Below are 20,916 nucleotides of genomic sequence, written 5' to 3' on the forward strand. Positions count from 1 at the left end.
AGATGTCCTGGAGGTTCCTAAGCCTCTCCTCATTTTTCCGAATTCTTGTTTCTTCATTCTTTTCTGGTTGGATGTTTCTTTCTTCCTTCTGGTCCACACCGTTGATTTGAGTCCCAGTTTCCTTCGCATCACTATTGGTTCCCTGTACATTTTCCTTTGTTTCTCTTAGCATAGGCTTCATTTTTTCATCTGGTTTTCGAACAGATTCAACCAATTCTGTGAGCATATTGATAACCAGTGCTTTGAACTGTGCATCCGATAGGTTAGCTATCTCTTCCTCGCTTAGTTGTATTTTTTCTGGAGCTTTGAAGTGTTCTGTCATTTGGGCCATTTTTTTTTTTTTTTTTTTGGCCTTGGCGCTTCTGTTACTTTAAGGGGCAGAGCCTTAGGTGTTCACCGGGGCGGGGTAATGCTGGTTGCTGTGCAGTGACGCTGTACATGGGGGAGGGGCCCAGAGGGAGCAATGGTGCCCGCTTCACTCTCCTCTGGATTTCAATCTTTCACTCCGCTACCCACAATCAAACTGGGCCCTCTGGTGCTGGTTCCTGAGTGGGTGGGCTTGTGCACACTCTAGGCCCCTGTGGGTCTCTCCAACGACCTCTCCTGTGAGGCTGGGAGTCTCTCCTGCTGCCGCCCCAACCCCCATGGGCATTTTCAATCAAAGGTTTGAGGCTTTATTTCCCCCTAGCTGTAGCCCTGGGTTGCGTGGTCTGCTTCGCTCCCCGCCGTTCGTCCGGTTTATCTATGTTCGAATGTGGGGCTGTGGTATGCTACCCGCACTCTGCCTGCCCCAGTCTCCACCACTCCGAGTCCGGCCCTCTGGGTTTATCTGTGCAAATGTGTGGCCGCAGGGTCTGGTAGTGCTCGGACTGCCTGCCCCGGTCGTCCCACGTCCCACACTCCGCCAGTCTGGGTCCTGCCACAGCTACGCGAGTCCTCTCCACCCCTCCTACTGGTCTAGATGAATGTTTATTTTTTATTTCCTTGGTGTCGACCCCCTTTCTGTTCGATTCTCTGTCAGTTCTGGTTGTGCGAGGAGGCGCAGTGTCTACCTACGCCGCCATCTTGGTTCTCCAACAACACGCTTTCAAACAACCAATAAATCAAAGAGGAAATCACTAGGGAAATAAAAATTTTTTTGAGGCACACCAAAAAGAAAATACAACATGCGAAAAATACAACATGCCAAAATTATAGGGTGCTGAGAATGCTATACTCAAGAAGGAAAAGTTGTATTTGTGAATGCTACCTTAAGAAAATTAATCAACTTTACACCTTAAGAAACTAGAAAAAGAACAAACTCAAATCCAGCAGAAGGAAATAATACAGGTCAGAGCAGTGATTAAACACAAAGAATAGAAAAACAGAATCAACAAAACCAAAAGTTGGTGTAAAGATCAACAAAACCGACAACCCTTTAGCTAGAATGACTAAGGATAGAGGTAAGAAAATGCAAATTACTAAAATCAGAAATGAAAACAAGGACCCACTAACAACCTTATGGAAATTTAAAGGCTTATAAGATATAATAATTTGTATGCCCAAACAAACTAGATAATCCAGATGAAATAGAAATTCCTAGCTAACCAAAAGTGACTCAAGACGAAACAGAAAATCTCAACAGATCTACAACAGGAGATTGTACCAGTAATCAAAAACCTCCAATAAACCAGGACCATTTAAAGCTTCTGCACAGCAAAAAAAATCAAAACCAAAAACAAAAAGACAACCAACTGAATGGGAGATGTTATTTGCTAACAACAGTTCAGACAAGGAGTTAATATCCAAAATTTATGAAGAACTCATAAAACTCAACACCAAAGGATTCAATTAAAAAATGGGCAGAGGATCTGAACAGACCACCTCCTAAGACGACATACAAACAGCTATCAGATATATAAAATGTTCCACTTCGCTAGCTATTAGGGAAATGCAAATCAAAACTACCACATACCACCTCACACCTGTTATAATGGCTATATCAACAAAACAGGCAATAACAAGTGTTAGAAACATTATGGAGAAAAAAGGAACCCTCATTCACTGCTGGTGGGAATGTAAAACTGGTTCAACCAGTATGGAAAACAGTTTGGCAGTTCCTCAAAAAACAAAAACAAAAACAGAAACAAACTGAAAATAGAATTACCATATGACTCAGCAACCACTCTTCTGAGTATCTACCTACCCAAAGAACTCAAAAACACTTATTCGCAAAGATATATACACCCTATGTTCACCACAGCATTATTCACAGTGGCCAAGACAGGGAGACAACCAAGGTGTCCTTTGATAGAGGACTGGATAAAGAAGATGTGGTACATATAAACAGTGCAATACTCCTCAGCCGTAAGAAAACACGAAATACTGCCATTTGTGACAACATGGATGGACCTTGAGAATATTATACTAAGTTAAATAAGTCAGTCAGAAAAAGCTAAGAACGATATTATTTCACTCATGTGTGATATAAAATGGAGACTCAGAGACCAGGCAGACAACAGTATGGTGGTTACCTGAGGGAAGGGGGTAGGGAGGTGATGGAGAGTAAAGGGGGCCAAACATATGGTGACAGATGATTTGACTATGGGTGGTGGGTACACAGAATGATATACAGATCATGTAGCACAGTAACGTCCACTTGAAACCTCTAGACCCTATTAAACAATGTCACCCTAATAAATTTAATTTTAAAAAGTCAACTCCAAAAAGAGAAAAAAGAACCAGGACCAGAAGGTTTCCCTAGTGAATTCCCATTAAAACAGGGGTGGTCAAACTCATTTTCACCAGGGGCCACATCAGCCTTGCAGTTTTGCCTTCAAAGGGCCAAAAGTAATTTTAGAACTGGAGCTCAGCGCTGCCAGGTCGGATAAAACAAGGTGGAGGGCGGGATTCCGCCCATAGGCCTTGTGTTTGCCACCTGTGCATTAAAAAACAAACAAGCAAACAAAAAAAAACTCCTCCAAAAAAAGGGAAGAAAAGGAAACACTTTCTAATACATTATACAGATTATCTCTCTTATGAATATGGATGCAAAAATTCTCAACAAAATACTAACAAACTGAATCCTACAATACATTAAAAAAGTTACATACCAAGATCAATTGGGATTTTATGCTAAGTATGCAAGGGTGGTTCAACATAAAAAAGATTCAGTGTAATATATTACATTAATAGACTGAAAGAGGGAACCCCACATGATCATCTCAAAAGATAAAGGAAAAAAAAACATTTGACAAAACCTAACACACTTTCATGATAAAAATACTTGGTGAACTTGGAATAGAAGGGAATTTAACATGAAGGGCATATATGAAAAACTTACAGCTAATGTATTCAATAGTGAAGGACTGAAGGCTTTCCCCTAAGATCAGAAACAAGACAAGGATGCCCACTTTTACCACTGTTATTCAACCATGTATTAGAAGTCCCAGACAGCACAATTAAGCAAAAGAAATAATATGTATTTGAATTGGAGAGGAAGAAGTAAAACTATCTGTTTTTGATGATGATAGGAATTCATATATATATATAAAAAAACCCCCATAAAATTCATTAAAAAGAACCAGTTCCAACACCAACACACACAAATCAGGTGTATTTCTACATACTAACAATGATAAATCCAAAAAGGAAATTAAGAAAACAATTCCACTTACAACAGTATCCAAAAGAATAAAATACCTAGCCCTAGCTGGGTTGCTCAGTGGATTGGAATGTCATCCCATACACCAAAAGGTTGTCAGATCGTGTCAGAATTGAATTGAACTGTAAGGCACCCAGGTGGTATCCAGGGAGTTGGAGAATTAGTTGATAGGGGTAAAACCCTTGCACAGTCCGTGTGGCAAGATGTACTGAGAGTAAACTGGTGAGTAGAGGGGAACCACAGGTATTTTCCTGTTAGTGGCTTAACGACCTAAACAAGAGCCAAAACTATAAAACTATTAGAAGAAAGCATAGTCTATATGCTTTCAGTAAGTCTATACTTTCAGTAAGTCTATGACCTCAAATTTGACAACAAATTCCTAAGTTTTAACACTAAAACCACGAGCAACAAAAGAAAAAATAAATACACTAGACTTCATAAAAATTAAAACCTCCTGTGCATCAAAGAACAATATCGAGAATGTTAAAAGTTAAGCTATGGAATGGGAGAAATATCTCCCCAATGTGTAAGCCACACACAAGGGCTTAATATCTAGAATGTATGAAGAATTCTTAAAAACAAAAAGACAAACAACCCAATTACAAATGTACAAAAACTTGGAAACACTTCTCATAAAAAGATTATACAAACAGCCAATCTCATGAAAAAGTGTTTAATCCTTTAGTCAATATGGAAGTGCAAATCAAAACCATGATTAAATACCACTTCACTACTACTAAGATGGCTTCAATAATAAAAACTGAAAATAAATACTGACAAGGATATGGAGAAACAGGAATCCTTGCACACTGTTGGTGGAAATGTAAAATGGTGTAGCTGCTGTGGAAATTAGCTTGATAGTTCCTCAAAAAATTAAACATAGAATTACCAAATGACTCAACAATTTCATTTATATATATGAAAACCTATGTTCACACAGAAACTTGCACATGAATATTTCAAACAGTATTACTCATAGTAGCCAAAAGGTGGAAACGACCCAAATGCCCATCAACGAATGAGTAGATAAACAATTGTTTTCTTAAATATTTACACACACACACACACACGAATGTTATTCAGCCATAAAAAGGAATGAAATGCTGATACCTGTTATAATTAGAATGAAGCCACAAAGTCATTATGCTAAGTGAAAGAAGCCAGACACAAAATGTCACATATTTTATGATCCCTTAAATATGATACTGTATATCCAGAATAGGAAAAGCCATACAGAAGGAAAGGAGATTAATGATTACTGGGGGGTCATGGGGAGGGATTATTTAATGGGTAGCGGTATTCTAAAGTGAAGAAAAATTTGAAACTAAGAAGAGGTGACGGTTGCACAGCATTACACCTAGACTAAATGCCCCTGTATCGGGGACTTTATATCATTTACTTTATAAGAGTTACTGTACGTCGTATAGATTTTACCTCAACAAACCACACACATACACCCCTCCTTACAAATATAGCCTGGAAGAAAATACACAAAATGGTAATAGTTAGGTTAGAATATTGAAACTAGGGGTGGTTCTTCTTTACACTCTAACCTTGATAAAGTTGCCACACTGCTTCAAAAGGTATTCTAGTTTTTCTTATTCCCCAAACTAGAAAAGGCTACGTTTAGGCCAAAGTTTAATAAAAGAGAGTGAGAAACAGGGAAAAGAATTTTCTTTATTAGTCTTAAAGAATATAATGAAGTTCCTGGTATGGCTACAAATAGCAAAGTTTTATTAACAGAAATGCATCAGATGAATTTTTAAAAAAAATTTATAGGGTCAAATTTCTGGCAAAATCATTCATCCAAAAAACCTTTATGTGCAGATCAAGGCAAATTCAAACATCATACTAATCAAACCTGGTTATCAGTGTATTAACCCTTGTATATATAGTTATAGTGTATGGCTAGAGGGAAGAGCTGTAGTGACCAACTTTCCAATACAGTATCTATAGCATAAAACCCCAAAACTTTCTAAGTCTAATCCAACAAACACATCTGTAATTATGTATACTTAGTACCCCCAAATGACATCATTAATATTTTCCACAAACCATCGCTTGAAGATACATTTATTGATTTTGGTTGGTGGGGGGAGGAGATAGACAGGCACTGATGTGAGAAACATCTATCGGCCACCTCCTGCATGTACACTGACTAGCAACTGAACCGGCAACCCAGGCATATGCCCTGACCAGGAATCAAACATGCAACTCTTCGGTGCACAGGATGATGCTCCAATGAACCAAGCCACACCAGGGCCTTCATTTTTTGACACTAATTAAAAATTATAAATTAGACTCTAATATAAACTAGTAAAGAAGAAAAACCAGTTTATCCAATACCAGTATGTGACAGCAATAAACAAAAGACTGAATTAGTGAAGAAATGCCCCAAAGTAAGGAGACTGAGGCTAAATTCAAATAAAAAATTAGAATAAGATTTATGATGTAGTTTTAAATTTAAAATTCCTGTCAAGTATTAGTTGTAAGACCTAGTCCAAACCCATTTATACTAACTTAAGTTTCAACCATGCTCATTAGTCTCAATACACAGAGCAGGTTTTCTCTTCTCTACCATATATAGCTCCTCCCCACATCCAACCTATCCTAAATTTCAGCTTAGATATACTTTACTACTTGTATTTGTCAGGGTTCTCAAGAGAAACAGAACCAGCATGATGCACACGCACATACACACATTTATTTTAAGGAACTGGCAGTGAAACCCCAAATATGAATAGTAGGCCAGCAGGCTGGAGACCTAAGAGTTGTAGTTGGAATCCAAAGGTGGTCTGCCCAGCAGAATTCTTTTTTACTCTGAGGAAGTCAGTCTTTGTTCTAGTAAGGCCTTCAACCAACTGGATGAGGTTCACCCTCACCATGCAGGGTAATCTGCTTACTCAAAGCCCACAGACTTAATCTCATCCAAAAAACTACTTATAGAAACATCCAGAATATCTGATCAAATATCTAAGCACTGAGACTCAGCCAAGCTGACACAAAATTTACCATCCCATTACTCTACCAGTGATATTCCCAGGTGGAAGTAATATGTTCTTCAAGCTTTCCTACAGTCTTGGGGGGAAGAAAGACCCTTATATTTGTTTCCTTCTCTTCTTTTTATTTTTACAACTTACACATTATTTACTTCATTGAAAGCTATCTATGGTACATATAATGTTTTACATAGTTGATCTCTACTTTGTTCACACTGACTTCAGTGAGTTGTATTTGGGTTTCTATGCTCGAGACTCTGTTCAACTGCTGCTGTTGCTGATGGTTTGTTTTCTTTTAGGAACAAGGTGGGTACTTTCATATAAACTCTTATTTTTAATTTCTTCTCTGGTGATTCTTTCCTGGATTCTGAGCTTTGCATTATTATACCCACAATGGAACCAGCATTCTAAGTCACCAAGATAAATCCTCCTACTCCAACATCACATGATCTTCTAATTCTGCCAACTAACAAAAAAATGTCCAAGGCCAGCCACAACAGATCCTAATGAGCCATATATAATACCATGTTCCATGCACAGGGAATGTTCTTGACATCAAAGATTCCTAGGAGCTTAAAAGGCTTCCCCTTCCTGGCTCACGAGGCTCTGGTGGGTGGCCTTGGGGATGAATCAGTGCCTCCAGCTCTTCCCTGCATCACAGTGAGCTGCTGCCAGCAGAACCCTTATTTCTTTTCACCCAAAGTCATCTTCCACAATTACAAACTGAGACCTTGCTCAGTTAATTAGCTCCTCTCATTTGCAACTTCACTTGCTTCCTCCATCCACTTTCCAGATTCTTCCCCTCGGATTACTAATATATGTAGATTTACTCAGACAAATCTTTCCTTAACCATGAGCATTTCAGGCTCAATGTAAGGGGAACATTATTAGTGAGAATAAGAATTTAGGGAGAGTCACTCTGGCTGGTGTGGCTCAGTGGATTAAGCACCAGCCTGTGAACCCAAAGGCCACAGGTTCAATTTCCACTCAGGGCACACCCATTCAGGGCACATGCCTGGGTTGCCTGGCAGGTCCTTGGTTGGGGGGTTGGGGGGGGGGCGTGTGAAAAGCAACCAATCAATATTTCACATCGGTGTTTCTTTCCTTCTCTTTTCCCCTCCTTTTCCCTCTCTCTAAAAAAATAAATAAAATCTTAAAAAAATATAAAAGTTAAAACAAATTTAGGGGAGTGGCAAGAAAAGAAAATTGTAAAACCAAGCTATTTAAAAATTTAGATGGTAATACAATAACAAAAGTAATAATGCAAAACCCATTTACAAGAACCTCTTTGAAACCGGAGATAAGAAAGATCGTGAAATGTCTTGAAATGGAAGTCACAGGACGGCAAAAATAAAACTGATCTATGTTTATTACTACCAACCTGAAAGAACACACTATCCCTAATACTGTCTTCATTTATCAGACTTTTTCTATAAAATGTCAAGTTGTTCAACTATGAATTTTTCTGAACAAGATAAATTTGCAGGAATAATAACCCTTCATGTGATCAACAAATAGTTAATTTGCTATGTACAAGGGATATGAGGGAGGAAAAGATGCTGATGTCTAGTAGTGAAACAATAAAAAAAGCTTGGAAAGCACACCCCTAAAAAAATAGAAGATAAAATGAGAACACAGGTGCACCTAACAATTCCTATCTAGGAGAATCAGGGAATGCTTTGCCAGAGTACTAATGCTCAAGCAAAATCCAAAAGGATAAACCTGATTCCCTCCTGATCCATATCCAATTTTGGTTGATAGAAACCAATCTATATGGACCATTGTTCATTCCTCCCTGTTCCTTGTCCAGGCAATTTTTACAAGTCCAACCCATTCTCCTAATTTCTCATGTATCTGTTCCTTCCTCTCTATTTTGATTAGTTTAGGCCTATATTTTTCTCTTTTCCAAACTCTTAAAAGATTCCTTCTGACCTCAATATTGTCAGTTTCTTCCCTCACCCCCAGTCAATTTTTCTACAATGTTGTCAGCATAAACTTCCTAAAGCTGGATTGTGGAATGCCACTTTATTGGCTAAGACTTTCAATGGCTCCCTACAATCCACCAAGAAAACTGAAGACTTGTTAGCCTGCCATTCAAATAACAAACTGAATAAATTAAGATCAATTTAGCAAAGGAATCTAAGTAGAAGGGAACGGGCAGGGGTGTGGTCCTGAGTCTGTTATTTGACATGTTTTCATTGGCACTGGAGCCTTCCAGAGCTGTTACTTCTTCTCTTTCCCTTGTGACTCCTATCTCAACATGTTGCATTGCTCAGTTCTTAACAAAGCCATGTAAAGAGTAGGGGAAGAACATTCCAATTCAAGGGAACCTTGTAAAAAGGTCCCAGATCTGAAGGAATTTGACTGACCCCTAAATGACAACTAGTGAGTGTAGTCCCACCTTATATGAACTGCAAGGTGTTGTGAGCCAGGATAACAATTTTGGACTTAGTGGTTGTCTGTGTGTTTGCTTCCCTGACAGACTGCAAACTCCCTGTGGCCTGGGATTGAACACTTCTCTCTAGATATCCCTTCATGTGGCTAATTGTGACTTATCTGTCAGGCCCTAGCTTAGATGCTGTGTCATCAAAAAATTTGTCTGTATTGCTCTCTTTTGTTTCCTAGCACCTAGCATTGTGTCTAGTAGTCATAGCAGGCACTCAATACTTCTTCTGAATTAATAGCTTATCAAATAATAAGCACCAGGCAGATAGAAGCTTCCCCTCTATTTGCCCCATTTGCTTCATGCTGTCTTGCAGGAATGTCCAACCTTTTGGTGTCTCTGGGCCACAATGGAAGATGACAAGTTGTTTTGGGCTATCACATTAAATACATTGACATGCAATCACATACACAAAAAATCTCATGTTTTGAGTAAATTTACTATTTTGTATTGGGCCACATTCATAGCCATCCTGAGCTGTATGCAGCCCACAGGGGCCCTTTATCTCATCCTCTCCAGAGAGTACCAGAATTGCAGAATAAGTATCCAATTATATGAAATGCAAAAGGGGATTGGAAACCACCACTGTTGAAACAAATTTTGAGTTAATTTTCCAGTGTTTAGTTCCATCTTTACCCCTAATTACTTCACAGTCTTCTAGTTTGTGTAGCACCTGGTGATGCCAATTCCTAAATCTTTTAGAGGAGACTGGGTGCAAATCAAGTTATTTATTGGCTTTACCCACTGCTTATTTAGATTTCTCCATTCTGCTAAGAAGTCATTTACACTCATCCATTAGCTTTTCAGCCTCCAAAATTGCTGCTATTGCCTCCTTTCAAACTGACTTTGTCCGTAATGGGTTTATACCTTTTAAAAAGAAGTCCCTCTCATACAGTTTTACTAGGATTTATCAACAGGAAGGAAAAGTAAAAGCATGTCCACTCTGCAGTCTAAATTTAAACTTGACTCTTAAAAAGTGCTTTCATTTAGGCATTCTTCCCTCTGGTTGGTTTTATATTTTAATCTCCCAAACTATAAAACCAAGAGACAGAGAGAGAAAATATGACATAAGAGAAGAAGATAAATGCATCACATCAATAGGCATTAAAAACCAAAACACACACTGGGGTAAGTGGGACAGAAACTGAGAGTCACAAGATAGAGAGAATGAATTTATTAGGTTAAAAAGACTGAGTTTTCAGCTTTACAAGGTCCCAGAGAACCACTCAGTTAAAAAAATACACCAGTGAAGATGAAGGTGAAGGTAGACACACTGTGCCTCCTCACACAACCAAAAGAAGGGCAATAACAAATTTAAAAACAAAAAACAACCAGAACTGACAGAAAATCAAACTGTATGGAAGTCTGATAACCAAGGAGTTAAAGAAGAAACATTCACCCAGACCGGTAGGAGGGGCGGAGACAGGCAGCCAGGTGGAGAGGACTCTCAGCAAGGTGGCTGCTGGAGGAACAGGGCAGGCAAGGCAGCAGATTGCGGACTGGGCAGTCCCACATCATGTGCAGATAAACTAGGAGGAACAACTGAGGAGAGAGACAGACTGCGCAATCCAGGGTTCCAGCTTGGGGAAATAAAGCCTCAAACCTCTGACTGAAAACACCTGTGGGGGTTGAGGCAGCAGTGGCAGAAACTCCCAGCCTCACAGGGGAGTTTGTTGGAGAGACCCACAGGGTCCTAGAACGTACACAAACCCACCCAACCTGGGAATCAGCACCAGAAGGGCCCAATTTGATTGTGGGTAGTGGGGGAAGTGACTAAAAACCAGCAGAGAGCGGAGCAAGCCGCACTGCCCCCTCTCGGACCCCCCCCCCCACATACAGTATCACAACACAGCCTCCTGGGTTGCCCCCCCCCCCCCCCCCCGCCATGAACACCTAAGGCTCTGCCCCTTTTACATCAACAGACAGGCAGAGACCCCCCCCAAAAAAGCCCCAAATGAAAGAACAGATCAAAGCTCCAGGAAAAAATACAACTAAGCGACGAAGAGATAGCCAACCTATCAGATGCACAGTTCAAAACATTGGTAATCAGGATGCTCACAGAACTGGTTGAACATGGTCACAAATTAGATGAAAAAATGAAGGCTATGCTAATTGAAATAAAGGAAAATGTACAGGGAACCAACAGTGATGGGAAAGAAACAGGGACTCAAATCAATGGTGTGGACCAGAAGGAAGAAAGTAACATTCAACCAGAACAGAATGAAGAAAGAAGAATTCAAAAAAAATGAGGAGAGGCTGAGGAACCTCTAGGACATTTTTCAACGTTCCAATATCTGAATCACAGGGGTGCCAGAAGGAGACGAGGAAGGGCAAGAAATTGAAAACTTATTTGAACAAATAATGAAGGAGAACTTCCCCAATCTGGCAAAGGAAATAGACTTCCAGGAAGTCCAGGAAGCTCAGAGAGTCCCAAAGAAGCTGGACCCAAGGAGGAACACACCAAGGCACATCATAATTACATTATCCAAGATTAAACAGAAGGAGAGAATCTTAAAAGCAGCAAGAGAAAAGGAGACAGTTACCTACAAAGGGGTTCCCATAAGACTGTCAGCTGATTTCTCCAAAGAGACCTTACAGGCAAGAAGGGGCTGGCAAGAAGTATTCCAAGTCATGAAAGGCAAGGGCCTACATCCAAGATTGATCTATCCAGCAAAGCTTTCATTTAGAAAGGAAAGGCAGATAAAGTGCTCCCCAGATAAGGTCAAGTTAAAGGAGTTCATCATCACCAAGCCCTTATTATATGAAATGTTAAAGGGACTTATCTAAGAAAAAGAAGTTCATCAAAAATATGAATAGTAAAGTGACAACAGACTCACAACTATCAACAACCCAACCTAAAAAAACAAAAACAAACTAAGCAAACAACTAAAACAGGAAAAGAATCACAGAAATGGAGATCCCATGGAGGGTTATCATCAGGGGAGTGGGAAGGGGAGAGGGGGGAAAAGGTACAGAGAATAAGTAGCATAAATGGTAGGTAGAAGACAGAGGGAGGTTAAGAATAGTATAGGAAATGTAGAAGCCAAAGAACATATATATGACGCATGGACATGAACTAAAGTGGGGATAATGCAGGTGGGAGGGGGTGTGCAGGGTGGAGGGGAATAAAAGGGGGAAAATGGGACAACTGTAATAGCATAATCAATAAAATATATTTTTTTAAAGTTAAAAAAATTATAAAATAAAATCATGAATTAGGAAAAAAATACAGCAGTGTTACAAAACTTCTGAAATCTAAGGATAAAACTTCTGGAGGAAAAAAGTGACTGCGAATCACACTGGCATCAGCAACACTTGAATGTTAGAAGATAACAACCAGTAATTTCAAAGTTACATTGAGAAAAAAAAGACTGAATTTAGAATATAGCCAACTAATCAAGTAAGTAATCAAAAAAACTACAGGTTCCCTAAGAAAGTTTGCAACCCACAGATTCTATGTTTTCTGTTTTTGCTATTACAAAGATGCACTCAGGCAATTTTGGGGGGAAAAGAGGATCAAGTGAGAGGTCAACACTGTGAACAAGAAACAGGAACTCCTGGGTATCTATAAATAGACTGGTGAGAGATAATGGACCAAAGTAGAGCTGTAGAGGTGATAAAAGGTCAAATTCTGGATATATATTGAAAATAGAGCTAGCTTATAGGTTCAGAAACACATGAGGTATGAGAGGAATAAAGGAATTAAGGATGACTCAGAGGTTTTGGTCTTACCAACTAAGAGCAAGTTGTCATTCAATTAGATGGAGAAGCCTGATGGAGAAGTGTGATGGAGAAACAGGTCTGAGACACATAGAAAGGTACACGCCCAATAGACATTCCTCCAGGTGATATTAGTGAGGCAGTTGGATATACAGCAGGTTCTAGAATAAACATCTTTTCATTATAATTCTGATGCTGTAGGCACTTAACTCTTTTTTATATCAACTAGCCTATGGTGAAATTGGTTTCATTACGTGTTGTTTCACTTAAAGTCCCAGAACCCACTAACAAAAACTTAAGTGAGGACTTACTGTACAAGGCAGTAGTTAAGAGAAGAGGTCCAGGTGGGAGATAATAGTAACATATCGACAGTATTCGAGAAGCCATGAATTAGGTGGGATCATCAAGAGAAGAGTACAGATGATAAAATAAGTAAATAATTTTTAAAAGACAGAGAGAGAACTAAGCCTTGGAGCTCTCCAACATTCAGAGGTTTAGGAGAATCTACGAAGGAGACTGAGATGCAACCAGTGAGGTATGGGTGAAAATCAGGATGATGTCAAGTGAAGCAAGTGTTACAAGGTGAAAAGACCAATAGTGCAGTATATTGTTGATCAGTCTGAGGATGAGAAGCAATCACTGGATTTAGCAACAAAGAACTCTTTGGTAACCTTGATAAGAACAGTTTCTCATCTGTGGTAATAAAAACATAAATAAAGTGGGTTCAAAAATAATAGAAACAGGTGGTGCAGAAAATGCCTTCAAGGAGTTTTGGTATATAAATGGATATAAATGAAAAGGTAGAAAAGAGGAAGTGCAGTTAAGACTAGCATTTTGCTGTTGCTGCTGTTTTTAAGATGGGTGAAACAACAGCCTATCTGTAATTAAACAGACAAGATTTGGTAGAGAAGGAAAAACAATACACAGGAGAGAGAATAGGAATTGATGGGACAGTGGACTTGAATTATCAAGAGAGGATAAAACATACAGCACAAGTGAAGGGCCTTAGAGAGGAGAAAGAAAAATTTATCTATATTGAGAGAAAAGGTTAAGGTTTGGGGCACAGATGCAGGTAAGTAGGTACATACAGAATGAGTTGATTAAAATTCTCTTCTGTTTGCTATTTTTTTCTCAATCAAATAGGAAGCAAGTCCACAGGCTAAAAGTGAAGCTGAGGGAGGAAGTGTTGGAGATCTGAGGAAAACAGGAGAAATGGAATAGTCAAGCAGAAAAACACAGTGAACAAACTATGGAAATACATGACTACGGTGTTAGCGAACATAAATTTAGAGAGAAATTGGTCAGCATCCTATGTTGATATAATTAACAATAGACAGCTATACTACTGAGAAGCTACAATATGCCAGTTATACGTATTTACTTATTATACTCACACATTTATTTAAAAGACAGAAGTTAAAGCTAAGGTTAAATAACTTGTCCAAGGTCAAAGAACTACTAAATATTCAAGTGACCTTTGGGATCACATTTTCTTCCAGAAACAAAAGTACATCCTACAAAATTAGAATAAGAACCTTGAGAATAAAATACTTTACAGACTAACACTTTACCCATCAAAAATTTCACTTCTATTACATCCAGACTTAAAAATGGTTAATTGAAATATTACTTTAACTCATCATAGACAAAGTAAAAGGTAAATTATCCCTATAGAGGGCATCTTCTACTATGGAGTAATAAATTCAAATTAAACTATCTGTACTTACTGCTATTATGCCATGCACATACCAAGATTAAGATTTATTCTTAAATTCTTCTTTATTCTTCCTATTTCCAGCCTTCTATTATTTTCTTCAGGCTTTCTGCTGTTTTCTCTACTCTGATTCAGAATATCACAGCTCATCTTACTCTACTGGAAAATGCAGTTAGTTAGTTTTTGGTACCTGACTTCAGACTCCCATAATTAGTAAGTATTTCTGTGGACTACACAAAAAGAATAAACTATTTCCAACACTCCAAGTTCTGGAAACCTGATTAAATAGGGCAACCAAAAGAAACCACAACTTTGAAGTTTCACTAGATCTTTGACATTCTAGGTAGTAATTTTGTAAATTGCTAATTTTAGATCCCTAACTAGTGTGAGAATGCAAGAAATCAATACAGCACTTCACAGGTATTTCATTCATCATACAAAGCTCTCCCACTCTTACTGGAGTTTATGACTAAGTGGCTAATTAACAATCAAAAAGTGGGTAAGCAATGCCAATAGGCAACACTTAGAAGATAATTAAGGTAATATTCTATTACCAATTTACCTGTTTTTATATTCTTCCACCAATTTCTTGATTTTAAGGACAAACCATTTTAAAAGCGGCTTACACAATCATTCACAAAGTTTCTTTTCCTAATACCATGGCAATCTGGTTTTCACTTGAGAAGTGAATTATCCAGTTATATCTAACTAAATAGTTACATCTAACTAAATATGGTAGATATACATTTCATTCATTTTATTCAAACAGTGTTAAAATCTATATATTGCTTATAGGAAATGCGTATTCCCCAAACTTTGAAATTCCCGTAGTTAGAAACCTTCAATAACTACAAATATCCTTCATTTATTCAAATATTTACCAAGAGCTTGCTATGTGCTTGCAAGGCACTGTTCTAGGCACTGAAGACAGAGTAACGAATGAGATAAAAATCCTGACTTCACTGAGCTTCCACTCTGTGGGGAATCTCTTGGTATCCAGGATCTAGTATGTGCTTGGGCATCACATCCACATATATAATTGGAGATATTCTACAAACTATTCATGTATGTCACAACTTTACCTTTCTCTTAAATATCCTGGCTGATTCTTGAAAATTACAATCGAACTTGAGCCACAAAATAAAACTGTCTCCCCAACAATATCAATTTTGTTACAAGATTTTACCCTCCTGTATCCCAATTCTCCAAAACTGCTTACTTTTTTGGGGGGGAAGGGAGAAACATGTTAGGTATTTTAATTTTAAAGAGAAATACAACTGTGAATATAAAAAAGCATTATTTGGAGATATGCCCAAGAGAATTCTACAAGATTAATAAACTAAAATGCTAAATAATTTCCATTTGCACATTCATTAAATAAACATTTGTTTATCCCAGGAGCTCATTCTATGTGGGAGGCGAGGTGAAGATAGAAAATAAACACATGCAAATAAGCAAAGAAGATTATGTTTAGGTCATGATCTAGGAATAAAATAAACTCAGAGATGTGATGACAAATTACAATTCAGACTCACATCAAAGTCTTTCGAGGTTTCCTTTAAGACTTCTTGACATTCATTTAGAAGATTCTAAGTATCAAAGCCTATCAAACTTACCTCAATTTCACTTTTACAGAATTAAGAGCTAATTTGTGAAATCTCTAGCAGAAAATAAAGGGCATCACCTATTTAGCAATATGTTTGGGATAGGGTTTTTGACCACACAATTTATCACCCAAACTAAAATACTTTCAAGAGAGAAAAGGTATGTTCTAACAATTATGCCAGATCATAGGCACAAACAAGGACTTTCCATAGGGCAAACAAGGCCATATGGTCACCCCAATTATGCACTACATCAAATGCCACTAGCCCCAAATTTCAAGAGTATTTTAGAGTTCCAGGTGAACTTAAATTATAAGTAATATCCAAGTAAAGGACCTAAATTATCATCTGGACCATATAAACCAGGTAAATCCCTTACTAAATTTAAAGATTTAAACAACTCACGCCATACACAAAATCAATTTCAGATGCATTATAGACCTAAATGTGAAAAGACAAAGCAAAAAAGTTTTGAAAAGGCCATCAAAATAACTTCATGATCTTGGGGTGGAAAAAAATTCCTTAAAAAAAAAGACAAGGAAAGAAACACTAGCCATAAAGATAAAGAGTGGTAAACACCTTTACATCAAAATGAAGAACTACTCTGTTCACCAAAAGAAACCATTAAATGAGAAAATTTATTTGCAACAGACAGATCCAGCAAAAGATTCATATTGAGAAGATTGAACTCTAGAAAAAAGACATGCATTTCAACAGGAAAACGGGCAAAAGATTTCAAAGGCATTTCATGAAAGATGAAATCCAAATGACCAAGATATGAGAAGATGTGCACCTCATTAGTAATAAGGTATAGTAAAATCAGGTACAACTACCTGCCCACTAGATTGACTAGAATTAAAATATTTGCTACTAAGCATTATTGTGGATGAGGGATGTGGAACAATTAGAATTCTCATGTACTAATAACTGAAACAAAAACTAGTAAACAACTACTTTGGAAAACTACCTGACATTACCTAATTAAGACATGCATTCTTCATGATCCTGCAATTCAAAGTATATGTCCTCAAAAATTTACACAAATGTACATCAGTGCACTTAAACACAATGTTCATAAAGGCACTGTTCATAACCACCAAAACATGTAAGCAATTTAAACATCAAATGCAGAGTATCCAAAACAACTGCAGAATAGAAAAACCTGTGTTATATTTATAATGGAATACTATGCTACAATGAAACCCAAAATGAAATACAGGGGTGGGAAAAAGTAGAAGTTTACAGTTGTATGTGAAACACAAGTTTATTCTTGTATTATTATTTATTCTTTATATATTTTCCATATGAACTGTAAATCTTTTGCCCCCCCTTTATATACAAGATGATATATATATATGAATTTCCATTTATATAAGGTTCAAAAATGGACAAAACTAAACTCTATTATTTAGGGATGTAAACTTCAGTGACAAAACTATAAATGTCAGAATGATGTTTATATCTAGCCTAAAAGGGTAGTAGTCATGATGGGGAGATGCAGGGGATGAGAGGCTTCTAGGATTCTGGCAATGTCTGTTTTGCCCTGGGTGGTATTTAGAAGAATCTTTGTTTTAAAATATTTCATTTTTATCTGTTTCTTCTTCTTCTTCTTTTTTTTAGTCCTCACCTGAGGCTATATTTTTCACTGATTTTTTTAAAAGAATGGAAGGGGGAGGGGGCGAGGGGGGAAGACTGGGGGAGAGAGAGAAACAACTGGTTGCCCCAGTAGCCCCAAATGGGGCTCAAACCCACAACCTAGGCTTATGTGCCCTGACCAGGGATCCAACCCACAACCTTTTGGTGTAGGGAATGCCACTCCAATCAACTGAGCCACCTGGCCAGGGCTATGTATCTTTTCAATACCTGTGGTTATATTTTGCAATAAAAAAAGGAAAATACTCTCCTCAGACAGGATTAAAAAAAATTAATATCCTAAAGAGAATTCTAAGAATGTTACTCAAAGAGAACAACTCAATCTATAGTTGAAAAAACTAATTAGGATCTCTAAATCCAAATACATACTGTATTCTAAATTCCACAAATAAACTTTGAGCTTTAGTATTAGAATGTCATTCTTCATCTAAATAAAGGGGGAATTTCAGTAATCAAATTACTCAACAAGTCATGTAAATTATAAAATCTTAATACTGAATACCCACTTTTGAAATTTGAAGTAAGTGTCCAGGGTTGACTGGACAGTTTTAAAGCAGTTTTAGATTAGACACTGCTAAGTAGAATAATATGTATGCCAAGATTTGATAACTCTAATTTTTTGCAAACACAAATCCCCAAACACATTAAATAACATACTAATTTTAAAAAAGCATATGTTATGTATGTGGGATTACATATTAAAGCCATATAAATTAAATGATAAAAAATATTTTGTTGCTGTCCTTATATCACATATTTACCAAGTCATGAAACAAAATAAAAACTATGTTTGGCATATGAATTTAACTATTAGATTAATAAAATGTCTATTGACTCTAGAAGCTGTTTAAAAGACAATTTAAAAAAAATGTGGGCCATTAACAAGATATAGACGCTTTAAGATTCTTGCACGAAAGGGTATATTCCTAGATTTTTAATAGACTGGGGTTAATACATTAGAAATCTTTAAAATGTATAGATTTTTTTTCTTTGAGAGGTGACAGAAACTAACTGACAAGTCACTAAACTAACAAGATACCTTAAAATTCAGATTAGGTGAAATAGTGGTTTTTAAAAAGTTATCAGATCACTTTACTAAGGAAAAGCGTTTTCAATCTGTATGTGGCTGTCACTAAGAACTTCAGAGAGCCTTTTTCATAATTTCACAAAGTCATTAAAACTAAAACACTATATGGCTAAATACCCATCTGGGGAAAAAAAAAGAACAGAAAAGGAAACTAAGTCAAAATTTGTCCCAACAGAAGTGCTATTGAAAAAGATCTACCAGAGCACCCCCCAAAATATCATTACATACTTGTTTTACACTGTGAAATGAATCTCTTCCCAGTTAAAGATAAATGTTTTTTTAACAGAATGAGAAAATTCCTTCCTCGCTCTGGATGTCTGTCCCTATCCAACTACTTATTCCGTAAGTCTACCAGATAGGCTGGGAAAATTACCTTCCTTAGCGTGCTTCCTTCTCATAAGTACGCCAAACTTGGGAGATTTCTTTCAAGAGCCGGAGCTAAAAAGTTTATTTACTCTTGGCTTCCTGGCGGAAGGAAGGCCCAGCGCGTGCGGGAAGGAAAACAAAACCCACACACAAGACTGTTGAGATGCCAAACACTACACCACAACGCCTTCCTTCTCGACACCCAGAACTCCCTGTCCCAGGGAGCCTTCACAAGGGCCAGTCGGCGCCCAAGGACCACTCAATTCTGCCTCTGGAACAGGGGTCCTGGTTCAAGCCTGACCCCTCCTCCCCACCGGCTTTCCAGAAACAAGGTTGACGCGCGTGCAGCAAGCCTTTTTAAAGAGATGGTTGAACAGGCTTTGGGGGATTCGGATTTAACAGGTAAATACCACATGCGACACACGAGGGATGTAATCTGCATCGCAGAGCAAACCCAAAGTTTTAGCACATTACTTACAGTTCACCTGAGGAATATCACAACAAACTGAAATTAAGAACGTGAGAAAATGGAGCTGTAGAATCAAGAAACCGGCATTAAACTCAAGCGAGGCGGAAAAATTCTTTGACTACTCAGGCTTTGTTTCGTGGTGAGACGACAGACCACCGAATTTCAGAGTTAGAAGACACGTCTCTCCGCGTTCTCCGGCCCGTTCTGGGACTTCAGGGTCGCCCCTCCCGCCCAGCTCTCGGTCGCGTAGTTCCCGGATGGAAGGCGCGGACCTCCGCAGTGGAAGCCAGGGAGAGCGCTGGGGGAGGCCGCGGCCCGGCCCGCGAAGCTCGGGCCCCGAGGGAAGGAAAGGAGCGGCCTCCCAGAGGAAACGGAAGGAACAGGGAGGGAGCGAGGAGGCCGCAAGCCGGGAGCGGAGCGCACCGACCGACATCCCACCCCGGAGTACCTTTGGCGAGGGCTACGGTGGAGTTCTCGGTGTCGATGGTGTAGAGGATGCCCTCGTAGCGGATCTCCGCCTTGGAGATAAGGCTGATCTTGCTACCGATATAAGGGGTGCCCCCACTCATGGCGCCGCCGCCGCTCTGGGCTGCTCGCAGAGAGGCAGAACCCACGCCGCGGTCCAGGCTCCGCACGTCCGCTCGCTTCGTCAGTGACTACAGCTGCCGCCTCAGACCCAACATGGCGGCGGCGCCGGCTTCGCTACCCTCCCCCAGCCTTCCGCCCTCAAGCCGCGGCGCGGCGGCGGCGGCGGCGGCAGCAGCGGCGACGGCGCAGGGTATGCTGGGCCAGAGAGGCCGCGCTCTCGCGAGACTCGGCCAGCTGCGGGTGCTCCGCGGTTCGCCGCCGACTAGGTTGTCCCAACAGCGCCGCTGGGCCTGGTCTAGCGCGACCTTACTTGGGTCGGCTGCGAAGTGCTTGAGGAGAGGCGAAGTGCATCGTGGCGCCCCGACGCTGTGGATGCGCGCGGCCCTGTTGACCTCAGCTGTGGCCGTCACCATTGCCATACCGGTTGTATTTTGTCTTGAGTCCCACGTCTTTGCAAACACTGATCCCTCTGCCCGAAAGTTCCCCACCCGCCTTCAAACTGACGATTTCTGTGAGGCCCGGTCCTTCACCCGTTGAGGCAACTGTGCACCTTACAGAGGTTCATGGCCCCTTTACAGCATCCACCGGCCAACGAGCTCCCCTTCGGCGCCCCCCGCCCCGGGTTGCTGG

The 20,916-nt window shown here is 39.3% G+C and overlaps 1 protein-coding gene across 4 annotated transcripts in view; it reads right to left on the minus strand.

The window, feature by feature from the left end:
• Positions 1 to 20,476, minus strand: part of LSM14A (LSM14A mRNA processing body assembly factor) — a 58,560-nt gene extending 38,084 nt beyond the window's left edge. For 2 of the 4 annotated variants that reach the window (XM_024577722.4, XM_024577720.4), the window contains exon 1: positions 20,147 to 20,476. In XM_024577722.4, coding sequence (XP_024433490.1) covers positions 20,147 to 20,267 — 121 coding nt within the window. In that variant the 5' untranslated portion in view covers positions 20,268 to 20,476. The remainder of the gene's footprint in view (positions 1 to 20,146) is intronic. The other 2 variants (XM_045185339.3, XM_024577721.4) reach the window with 1 other exon arrangement.
• Between the last annotated feature and the right edge of the window lie 440 nt (positions 20,477 to 20,916).

Source organism: Desmodus rotundus, chromosome 12, assembly GCF_022682495.2.
Source record: "Desmodus rotundus isolate HL8 chromosome 12, HLdesRot8A.1, whole genome shotgun sequence".
NCBI classification, from domain to species: domain Eukaryota; kingdom Metazoa; phylum Chordata; class Mammalia; order Chiroptera; family Phyllostomidae; genus Desmodus; species Desmodus rotundus.